Source organism: Gordionus sp. m RMFG-2023, chromosome 2 (assembly GCF_954871325.1).
Source record: "Gordionus sp. m RMFG-2023 chromosome 2, tfGorSpeb1-WG-v2, whole genome shotgun sequence".
Lineage (NCBI taxonomy): Eukaryota > Metazoa > Nematomorpha > Gordioida > Chordodea > Parachordodidae > Gordionus > Gordionus sp. m RMFG-2023.
This window is the reverse complement of record NC_088776.1, coordinates 45071657-45084587: the sequence shown is the minus strand read 5'-3', so window position 1 is coordinate 45084587 and position 12931 is coordinate 45071657. Positions and strand designations below refer to the sequence as shown.

The following is a 12931-nucleotide window of genomic DNA, read 5'->3' as shown; positions in this document are numbered from 1 at the left end:
ATTTTTATTGTTAAATCACTTTTATATAATAAGTAATAACATTAATCTATATACATATTAAGTAATAAACAATTATATTATGAAATTTGAAATAAATATTTAAAATAATATTTAACATTAATATAGCGAAGATTTCTTTTTAAAAATACCAATATTTCAAATTTATCAGAGGTCAGCTTGCGGCGATAGTAACTGTCAATATCACCAGCTTCACTAAAAACAGATTCTGAAGAGATTATTGCACACTTTATAAACAGAATGCGCAAAAAAATAACAATATGAATGTTTATTAATTAATTATTATTATTAAAAAAATATACATAAAAATGGATTCCGATTTTATTTATAAAAATAAATGATTTCAGATATAACTATTTTTTTTAATTTTATAACATTTTAATTTTGTTAAAGAAGCCATTTTTATATCGGATCAAATTTTATAATATTGACCGATAACAGATATTTTAAAAGGGGTAAAATATCGGCCCGATGCGATCCGATAAAAAATATCGACACATCCTTAATATATTTTATATTTAATTATTTTAGAAAGTTCTTATTAGAGGAAATATTTAAGCTACAATTGATATATAATATTAGATAATTTTAAAAGGCTCTTAATAAAATAATTATAATAAGGTAGAATTTAACTTTATTAGTTACTTTTATTTATTTATGATATAAGTAAAATTACATTACAGTATTTATTTACAAAATTTAATCAATTTAAAATGCATTAAAGAAAATTGCTATGAAATTAACAATAAAATAATATAATGTTGTACATTATTTTCATATTTTTTATATTATAATTAATGATTTTGAAAGAAATATATAAATAAAAATTGAAAAGAGATTTAAATGATATTTATATATATATATATATAATATTACAAATGCAAGAATTAATAAGTCAAATTAGAAAATATATCTAATTTAAAAAATACATAAATATCACAAACAAGTAATGATAAATACTTATCAAAGATAATGAATAAAATAAAACTAGTATAATTTTTTTAGAGATGCCATTTAGCCATATACTCCGAATATAATCTATATTTAAAACAACAGAAAATAACCTGCAAATTCTAATTAACCATTTGATTTAATTTTTTTTCTTATTTGCACATTTTCAACTACCATTAAATATACTACTTACCCATCCCTGTTTATACTATTAATGGGCAAAAATTAATATTAAAATCTCTAGTTATTATAAAAAAAATTTTGTGAATACGAATGATTTTATTAAATTTCTTTTTACATAAAACCTAGTCATCAATAAATATTTTATTAATTATTGCAAATATTCATTCTTATATGTGTATGCTATGCTCTTCACAAATAAATAATAAAAACTGTATTTTATAAACTATTCTAATTTAATTGGTAATGATAATTTAAAAGTATCTTGTATTTAAGATACTCTAATTTAGTAAAAGATACAAGTATCTTTTATCTTGTATCTTTTTGATATTTTGAAAAAGATACTAGTATCTGTATCTAAGATTCATTTTTTTATAAAGAATCTGTATCTGTATCTAGATTCTTTTTCCAGAGGACCTGACCAACTCTGACCAATACCAATATTAAAAAGAGATTAATATATATAACTAGCTAATAACCCGTCAAGAATGACGGGGTTAGGGGTAATTAGTTAGTTTGTGTATATGTTACTAAATATGCTTTATATTAAAATTTAGGAGAAAAAGAGGTAAAATTGTTACAATGTAACCCGTATTTGTGATAGGAATCATATTGGGTAAAATTAAAAATAGAGATTTCAAAATTTTTGAATTTTAAATATGGGTTAGACATTGGCCTTAAAATTCTGTTTTGCAGACACAGCTAGACCTGACCAAAAAACACCGCCCCATGCAACTTTCCCAAAATTTTGCCATTTATTTCTATTGTAATTTAATAATAATGTCTTAAATTTAATTTTATATTTAGAATAAAATTTAATTTTATATTTAGAATAAAATTTAATTTTATATTTAGAATAAAATTTAAATTTGTGATAGAAATCATATTGAATAAAATTTAAAATAGAGATGCTTGGAAATTTTTTAAATATAAATATGGGGTAGACATTGGCCTGAAATTTTTTTTTCAAACCTGGCCAATCCATAATAATTTTGTAAATTTTCCCCAAGCCTAGTGTTGTTAAACGGCTCGTTTTGAGCCGATTTTTAAAAACGGCTAACTCAATATTTCATCCAGAAAAATATTACGCAAGCCTGAAGATTTTGCTCATAGAAGGAACAAAGTTCTAGAGATATATAATCGAAATCTCCAGGCTTAGGCAATATTTTTCTGGTTAAAATATTGATATAGCCGTTTTAAAAAATCGGCTCAAAATGAGCCATTTAACAACACTACCCAAGCCTGGAGATAGGTAAATCTCTGAACCAAATTGTTGGGAAAATCTTCTCAAGCCCGCCAAAGACCATAATTTTGTTAGTTGAGAACTGAAATAAAATATATAAAAGTTATAATTCATTTAAAAATAAAATCAGAATATAAAAATTGCATGGGCTTGGGTTTTTTTTATCAGGCCTGGAGATTTCTGCAAAAAAAAATTTTCAGGCCAATATCTAGCCCATATTTAAAATTAAAAAATTTTCAAGCATTTCTATTTTATATTTTACACAATATGATTTCTATCACAAATCTAAATTTTATTCTAAATATAAAATTAAGTTTAAGACATTTTTATATAAATTAAAATAAAAATAAATGACAAAATTTTATGAAAATTGCATGGGACTTGGTTTTTTGATCAGGCCTGGCTATGTCTGCAAAAAAAAAAATTTCAGGAATGTATAACCCATATTTAAAATTCAAAAATTTTAAAGCATCTTTATTTTAAATTTTATCCAATATGATTTCCATCACAAATTTAAATTTTGATATTTTTAATACATGCAAACGGTATACATTGCAACAATTTTACCTCTTTTTCTCCCAAATTTTAATATTTATATAAAATTTATTAATAAAGTATATTTAGTACCATACACACAAACCAAATAATTACACTTCAACCGCGTAAGCTAATATGGTAATAAAAGGCAGAACAGCTATTAATTAATATATATATAATTAATATTTTAAATTTAATTATAAAGTTGGTGCATGCTTAAAACATACGACTTTGAAACGGGAGTTTTGTGTTCCACTCTCGTAAATATCATTACAATATATAGTCTCCTTAAATTTTAAATACATTAGGAAGATACTTGATTATGGAGATTATATATATTAGATTATTTTGTTTTTTCGTGGATCATTATATCGCGATATATTTTTTTACTTTCTTTAAATTACCTAAACTTATTACATCCAATATTTAATGCAAATGCAAACTTTTATATATTCTGATATCAATATTGGTGTATAAATTATCAGAGACCTGTAGGCCCGGCCCTAAACCCGGCCCGGCCCGGGCCGGACCTAAAAAAATTTTTTTAAACATATCCGGGCCGGGCCGAAAAAATTTTTTTTTAATATATCCGGGCCGGGCCTAAGATTGTTAAACCCGGGCCGGGCCTTAATATTTTTTATAAAAATTTTTACATTATGAGTTAATGGTTATAAGATTATATTATATTACAGTTATGATTAAAATAATATATTGGGTGATGGTTAACACTACCTAACACCCACAGATCGATCTAATTATGAATTTCCTCCAAATTTATTCAAAGTATTAATATATTTTTTTATAATTCATATCTAAATTTTTACAACATATTTTACCAAAACAATCAAATAAAGGAATATCTTAAATAAGCCCCAATATTCAAGTATTATTAATATATTTTTTTATAATTCATATCTAAATTTTTAGAATATATTTTACCAAAACAATCAAATAAAGGAATATCACTTCTTGAAGTTTGTAATGCCTTTCAAAGCGAAAAAGGAGAAATAAAATTGATTTTACTTAATATAAAGCATTTTTTAATTGAAAAATTTGTTTTACACAAGTATCATTTTATTTCTCTTTTTCTCTGTCCCAAATTCAAGCAATTACGTATGTAGTCAGAGACAGATCGCAAGATGACGGAAAACTATATAAAAGATTATATTAAATTGCAAGAGGCTCAGGAAGTAAATGAAATACCATCGACCAGTCAAATTACGACTGTTGTTAAACAAACTGAATTTTATGACAAATGGGGCGATGGTAATTCTGGTAATATGTCAATACCCGATGATGAATATTATAATTACATAAATAAAAAAATAGATGAAACATTTAAGGTGGATAATTTGTTAAAGTGGTGGGCGGCTCATCAAAGCGAATTTCCAATTTTAGAAAAATTGGCAATTCCTGCTTCAAGTGCAAGCTGTGAGCGGAATTTTTCCACTACTGGAAGAATTCTTGAAGAAAGAAGAAGTAATCTTCAACCTGAAAAGGTAGATATGCTTCTCTTTCTTGGTGATAATTTGTGAATTTTTAATATCTTCCTTGAGCATAGGGTTTCGTCAATCATGCTGGTTTTTTACTTTGCAAACTGTCAAATATTTATTGCATTTATTATATTTACCTTGAGTCATGAAAGTTTTTAATCCAACATTTTTCATTATTCTTTTTTACAATATTATATAATACAATTATCTTCTTTTGTTAAAAATTTATATTATAAAATAAATTATATTAATATTGTGCAATTAGATTATATTTTCAAAATACTATTTATTATACATGCATTTTTTTAAATAGCGATTTATTTTTATTTTATAAATTAAATAGTAAATTAAATACAATATATTATTTTCTCAAAATATTTTCCATTTTTATAAATTAAATATTAGTTTTATTTTTATAAATGCAATATAAAATATAGTATATGCTCAAAATATCCATTTTTATAAATAACAGTTTTATAATTTTTATAAATTCAATATAATATTCTCAAAATATTAGCTTTTTACATGTATTTTTTAAATAATAAGCGATAATACTCGCTGAAAAATATGGTAAAATAACTCATAGGTGAATTTTTGTATATACCAGGTCGAATATAATTTTAAAAAATTCCGAGCCGGGCCTGAAATTTTTTTTTAAAAAAATATCCGGGCCGGGCCTTAATTTTTTAAATCCGGTCCGGGCCGTAAAAATTTTTTTTTTAAATATCCGGGCCGGGCCTAAAAAATTTAAAACCGGGCCGGGCCGTGCAAATGGTACCTCTGCAGGTCTCTGATAATTATAGTTTATTTGTACTGTGGAAGTAAATTTTTTACATGATATCTATTATCTATTCATTTATGATATTATAATGAATGAAGAGCAAATAGTGTTAATAATGATAGATAATGTTGATGATACTGAAAACGATTTATAAGTTTTCCAAATATATTAAGATTACTGTATATTTTGGCAAGGATACCAATTATTACATAAACAAATGAAAGGACCTTTTCTTCATTACAGAGAATAAAAACCAATATCATTAGATTAGCTTACTCATCGAGATCTAATCCCTAACACAAAACAAATTATTAAAAAATTGGCCCAACCGCAAAGAAGATTAAATTTTTATATGAACGATATATTGACTAACTTTTTAAATCATTATATAATGTTTTAATTTTATATTTTATTGTGATTTACATACCGATTTATATAACTATAATATTTAACCGTATTATATTTCTCTTAATATTTTGTATTTTCTAATATTTTATTATTTGTGTTCGAAATTATCATATTTTTAAATATGATTGTCTCTAACAAATTTTATATGATGATTAATTCTAAAAATTTTTTATGCTTAAAAAAAATTATTTTAATATAAAAAAATTATTTCCCCCCACCCCTTAGAAAATTCATGTCTACTCGCCTGTTACATCACTTAAATTCCTAGTTTAAAAACAAAATTTGCATTCAGTAAAATTTTGAAACTTATTTCTCAGCCCTGTTTTAACAGTAATTATTTCTATTCTTTTAATTAATAATTTGAGTTTAAACCAATACCATTATTAATACAAGAAATAAAAAATATTGTTTAAACCAATACCAATATTTTACCCAATACCAATATTTTAGACCCAATACCAATACAATATTTTGTTAATCTTACGTTTTTAGTATTGGTTCTCAGACCACTAATAAGGATAGGTTAAAATTTGGCCCATTATTTGATGAGTTTACAATCGATAAAAATGATCCTATTTCACATATTTTTATATAAATGATCATGATCATTGGCGTACGCAGCGGGGGGGGGAGCAAATCCCCCCCCCTCCCTAAAGCCAAAAAATGCAGATGCCGGATATATTTTTCAAAAATATTATTGTTTATATTAATTTATATTTGTTAATATTTATTCGTATCTCATATTAAATATATATTTAATTATATTTATTCGTATCTCATATTAAATATATATTTAATTATATTTATTATCACATTTATCTAATAAGTTACTTAATCAATTAATTTCGATTTCAAGTTTTCCGGCAAAATATTTATTTATTATTTTCAAATTTTTAGTGGCGTAATATTTATCTACCATTTAAATTTCTAGTCAAATAATAATTATTTCTGAAACTTCTTGTCCAACAGGGAAAAAGAAATTACAACCTTATCAAACGAGATAGAGTCTCTGCCATCAAGCAGTAACAGCTTTTAAGGAGTTAAGAAGAGCCAAATATTTGCTATTACTGAAATATCACAATAAAATATTTCCTCAGAAGCAAGAAAATTATTGGATTCAATGCTTATTCCAAATTTTATTTCTCATTAGAATGTATTATTTAATTATACAACTATTTTAAGTATTACTTTCAAAAACATGACATTGACTTGATTAAGAAGATGAGAATAGAGGAGAGCATTTTATCAGAACTCAAGGAAATTAGGGCTAATGTTGATGAAGAATTTCATATTTTATATTTTATTGTTGAGTCAAAAGCAGAGCTATACGTGTTTAATATTTGTCTCCCTCGACTTGTAGCAAGGCAAGCTCATCGTTAAAACATTAATATAGGATCAGTAGAAGAGTATATCTAAATACAGATACATTTATAACCCAAATAAATGAATTTTTAATTCATCATGCAGCACTTACTAATCTGCAAATATTACTTCCACAAAAGCCTTCCCAACCTTTTTCATAAGGTGATAGAAAAAAAATATTTGTTAGATTTTTATTATGAAGATGTTAAAGTATCTTATGATGCCTTACTAGCTGAATAACTATGTTAATAAGATTAACTATGGTTGATATAGTCCCAAAAAATGCTATGGATGCTCTGCATTATTTCAAACACATTTTAGATTAAATTCCCAGTTTATTAAAAGGGTTTATAAACTCTTCCCATTAGTAAACTAATGAGAGAACATTCTCTTTTTTAAGAAGAATAACAGAGGCCTGCCGAAGTGCCATTTGCAGGGCACGGTCCGGATTTTTTTTAATTTTTAGGCCTGGCCTGGGTTTTTTAAAAATATTTTCAGGCTCAGCCCGGCTTTTTTCATAATAAAATTTTCAGGGGCCTGGATTTTTTTAAAATAAATTATATTTATTTTTGATTTTTATAACTAATAATAACGATTTCGAATATAGGCTGTTTTAAAAAATACAGCCCGGCTTGGGTGTTTTTTTTAAAAATTCGGGCCCCGGGTATATTTAAAAAAATTAAAATACTGTCCGGCCCGGGGGCCGGGCCTGCAGGTCTCTGAAAAACGTACCAAGAAGTACAACATCTGAAAGTAGATTGAAAGGTTTGGATCTTTTGAACATAGGCGTTTGACGACAAGCAAGGATGGGATAATTAAAAAATTAGCTCAATCACAACGAAGATTGGATTTTACATTATAAATATATAACATACAAAATGCAATTATTCCTAAGAAACTTTTTGTGTAAAGGCTCAAAAAATTCAAATTTCTATTTTGGGTCATTTAAGTGATTCTTTACATATAATTTTTTTTTAATTCACATTAATTAAAAATTGTGTATTAGAAATAGTTATTAGTTAATAAATTTATGCTTGATATTTTTAAAAAACAATAATATTTCTTAAAAAATTTTATTATCCCCCCTCCCCCAGACCAAATTCCTGCGTACGCGCCTGATCATGATTGTTAAAACATTTACCATTCAAAATATATGAAATTATATATCTTGTAAGAAAATCTATTATAACCACTTTATAACTTCATTAATTATTAAAAGGATATAAATGAAGCTTGCTCAATTCTATTATACTGTATTTAAATTTACAATATTTTAAGATTAAATTTATATGCTGTTATTATTTAAATATAAATGTCTAAAAATAACTATAAAATAAAATATAATTTAGGTTATGTCACAAAATGTAATTAACACATTTTTATTAGTATTGAGATACGATATTTTAGTATTATTTTGAAACATCGTCAGATAGGAAAAGGAATACCAATGCAAGCGATGATATGTTATGTATGGCATATGAAATATTTTATTTGACTATAAAATTTCTGATACATGTCTCACAACTCACAAATATTTATACAAAATCTAATTAAAATAAATTTTTTTAAAAAATATATGTTAAAAAAAAGAATCTTGTCAACCAGGGTACTTTTCTCCTACTGGCTTAGAGATATGCATGGCATGTCCTAAAAACTATTATCAAGATAAATCTGGTCAAATTTACTGCCATGAATGTCCGGAAGATTCCTTTACTAAAGGAAATGGTTCCATTTCTATGAATAATTGTGAAAAAGGTAATTAAATATACATATAAAACGTGCTCAATTATTATCATTTTTAATCTATTATTTTCGATATAACAGTCATTTGTACGGATCTTTGCCAAAATGGTGGATTATGTAAAGTACTATATCACAAGGAAGTGTGCGTGTGCCCCTCGGGTTATACTGGAGCTTTATGTAAGACGAATATAGATGAATGCGAGACGGGACCATGTTTTAATGGTGGCACATGTCAAGATGGAAGTAACGGGTATTCTTGCACCTGTCCCAGAGGTATTATAGTCTAAAATTTTGATCATTAAGAATCACATTTTATTTTTTGCATTAGCATATAGTGGATATCGATGTGAAATACCTCCGAATATGTGCGAAAATAATTCATGCCACGCCTCATCCATGTGTCAAAATTCAGATCCCTATCATTGTCTCTGTAGAAAGGGATTTACTGGCAAATAGTAAAATAATACTTGGTGTCCACTTTTTTTCAGAGAGGGAGGAGGGCAAAAATTTAATAAATAAGTTTCATAATTTTTTTTAAAATATTTATTTTTCAATATTGCTAAGGAGAAATTCGGCTTATTTTCTCTTTTAAAATCTTTTCAATATATTAGAAATGTTAAATTAGGTGAACTACATTTCAGCCATCCTTTTTACATAATCAAAGAAATATTAATTGCTAACCAAAATATTATATAATAAAATTTTTGATGTCTAATAATGAAAAGTTGCAATGAAACTATAAATTCATGTGGTTCCGATCATCAGAACCCTTGTTTAAATGGAGCAATATGCGAAGCAGCTCCTCTAGATCGCTTCACGTGTAAATGCACTCCAGGTTGGACAGGACGGTATTGTCAAATTAATATCGGTAAAAAATATTTATTAATTAAAGCTATTGCCTCTTAATATCCTTAATAACAGATGATTGCTCGGAAGAACCATGTTTGTTAGGAGCTCCGTGCACAGATCTGCACATGGACTATGAATGTGCTTGTCCAATGGGATTTAAAGGCAAGAGATGTGAAATAAAAGAGAATTTATGCGACCCTAACCCTTGCCATAATGGAACTTGCGTAGATAGATTGCTTTACAAGGAGTGCGTATGTCTCTACGGCTATGCGGGTATATAAAAAATTATGAATTAATGTTCGTAAATAAAGTAAATGCAAAATAGGTGATAACTGCGAAATCAATATCGACGAATGTTCACCAAATCCATGCAAGAATAGCGGCTCATGTATAGATATGATCGACAACTATGAATGTATATGCCCACCTGGATTTACGGGATTTGAATGCCAACATAATATTAATGATTGTGCTCATAATCCATGTCTTAATAATGGTATTTGTCATGATGGAAATGATACATATTCATGTGAATGCGATGTAGGAACTCAAGGTAAATTTTGATTTTATTCTACATATTTAATTTTTTAAAAAATTTGTACCCTTAATTATTTTATTTTTTTTTATAAATTTATATGTTTCATCAGGTAAAACATGTGAAATAGATGTAGATGAATGTCTTAATAATCCTTGCGATCCTATAGGATCTATCGAGTGTAGGGATCTATTAGGAGATTATAAATGCAAATGTAAACCTGGATTTATTGGAACAAACTGTGAGGTAGTTAACTTTTACCACATATATAAATTTTGTAAGAACCAGTTAGCAGCGGATTATTTTTTTGGTCATATGATTTACAAGCGCAATTTTTTTTTTATTAATTTATTTTTATTTTGAAGCACTGATTTTATTAAATTATCAAGAATTGATTCCTAATTTTTAAGTGAAATAAATATTGCATTGAATAAATTAAATAAACATAATTTAATTCCTTCAAATATAAAGATTAAAATATATTTACAATTTTAAACGATAGACTAATTAAAGAAGTGGCAAATTATATAATATAAATATAAAAATAAATATTAAGCACAAAAAGCCTTTTAAAAATTAAGTTATAATATATGCAACACCCTCTGTTTTTATTAGTATTGATGTCTTGTTGCCAATTCTAATCCAAATGGCCTAAAAGAGTTTTTTTGGATATGAGGGGAAAAAAGATGTTCAATAAGGTCAATACTTATTTTTATAAAAGAGAGCATGTTATATTGCAGTTTCTATCATTTGATTGAAAATTATTGGAAAACCCCGTTTTAACCTCTTCCAAGCATCTTTATGTATATGTCACAACGCCAATTCAAGATAAGCATTTAGGTGCTACATGATTAGTATATATATTAGATATGTGCCACGTCTGGATTTGTGCTAAGGTGGGACCTTTAATTATAAATAAAATGTTTTTTTTATAGTAAATGTCATTTTTAATTTTATAGTTACTAACATCCATGCATCTTTAAAAATACATTGGGGTTCATTTTTAGATTTTCACCAAAAAAAATCTCTGCTGACTGAGTTATAACGAAATTTATTTTAAATTAGGCAAAAAAATCTCATAAATAATTTTAGATTTATTTTGAAAGTAAATTCTCCCATTTCTATCAAAAATAAATCAGATTATATAATGGACCGTTTGATATTTCATTTATTTCTAATATTTTTTCAATTTCTCTTAGAAATAATTTATAAAATACAGCCAGAAATAATTCAAAATAACAAAATTTTAAAATTTCGGGTTAATCTGGGCCATAAAATGACAAAAAAATACCCGGGGCGGGCAAAAAATTCATAGAAATACTGGACCGAGTTTGAAAATGAAAATTATTATTGAATCCGGGCTGAGCTTTGTAAAGGTATCCCTACAGATATCTCTGAAATAATAAATAATTCTCGTTAACCTCACACTAAAAATTATTCTCTTTAGATTAATGTAGATGATTGTGTCATGGATCCATGTTTGAATGGTGGAACCTGTTTGGATAAGATTGCGGACTATCAATGTAAATGCCAGTCCGGATGGAAAGGAAAAAACTGTGAAATTATTGTTGATTCTTGCGAAAATTCGGATTGCAGAAATGGCGGAAAATGTTTCAATATATTTAAGGACTATTTTTGCTCGTATGAACATCAAATTTTTATTATGTCAATTTGTATCAAAATTAATGAAATCAATTTAATCATACCGTAATATATTCCCGTTAAAACTTCTCTAATTTAGGTTTTTAATAAGATCACCTCCACAATTTAAACAAAAATTTTGGTGCACCTTCATTATTAGGCACATGTTTTTCAAATTCGGACACAAATTTATAGCCCAATCCTATTAATTTCTAATAATAATTAATATAAATGTTGGATATGACTTAATAATTTGCCACTATCTATCGAAATTTGAGGAAATTCCATTTTTTATATACCTGGGTACGGTAATAGAACTAAAAATTATATTATTAAATCTCAAACGCTATCAATTTATCTCACACTTATATAATTGTGAAAAATTTCTACTCCTAAAGAGTACCAAAATTAAATACAACAGTATAATTTAATTATTGTATACCCATATAAGTGAAAACTTGATCCGGTGAGATATTTTCGGGTACGCAAATAGCTATAAGATGTACACATCATTTTGTGGTCTTCATGTAGAATTAATGACATTTTTTGTTTTGTATTGTTTAAAAATATTCACTAATCTGGAATTACACCTGCTGCCATTGAAAAGGCAGAAGTCTTTAAAAAAAATATGCTAGTCTCACACAGACACTCTATTTTACTAATAGTTACCAACACGATAGGGATGTTCTATTGGTTAAAAAAAGTAAACTTATTACTGGTACCCGCAACAAAGGATTCTGCTTTCATAAGCAGATTTCTCTCAAAATCTGCCAGTCCAATTTCTTAAGCATTTACTCCTCTCTAGGATGATGGTTTCCTTATTTTTAAAATGTTTTTTTTATATAAATTTTAGTATATTCCTATTTATTTTTTTAAATATATTTTATTTTGATATAATTTATATTGAATTTTAGTATAATTTTTAAAAATCATTTTTTAAGTAAAATTTAATAAATCATCTTTTACAACATTAAAAACAATGTACTATGATGGAGTAATTTTTTTTCAACATAAATGTCATTTAACCAATGGTGAAGACCACACGAATGGCATTTACAGCTGACTCCTTTGCTATACACAATTTAGAATGAATCGTAATAAATGAATCTTCAGTCTAGACTAGTATATTAATATAATTAGGATATAATATATTATTTAAGGTCAGGAATTTTGAATTTTGCAGATTTATT

The 12931-nt window shown here is 26.2% G+C and overlaps 1 protein-coding gene across 4 annotated transcripts in view; it reads left to right on the top strand.

Moving 5' to 3' along the window:
* Positions 1 to 12931, top strand: part of LOC135925127 (uncharacterized) — a 64155-nt gene that overhangs the window by 39720 nt on the left and 11504 nt on the right. For all 4 annotated transcript variants that reach the window (XM_065460316.1, XM_065460318.1, XM_065460315.1 and 1 more), the window contains 8 exons: positions 8564 to 8728; positions 8798 to 8989; positions 9045 to 9171; positions 9442 to 9584; positions 9638 to 9838; positions 9891 to 10118; positions 10213 to 10346; positions 11548 to 11741. In XM_065460316.1, the coding sequence (XP_065316388.1) occupies positions 8564 to 8728; positions 8798 to 8989; positions 9045 to 9171; positions 9442 to 9584; positions 9638 to 9838; positions 9891 to 10118; positions 10213 to 10346; positions 11548 to 11741 (1384 nt within the window). The remainder of the gene's footprint in view (positions 1 to 8563; positions 8729 to 8797; positions 8990 to 9044; positions 9172 to 9441; positions 9585 to 9637; positions 9839 to 9890; positions 10119 to 10212; positions 10347 to 11547; positions 11742 to 12931) is intronic.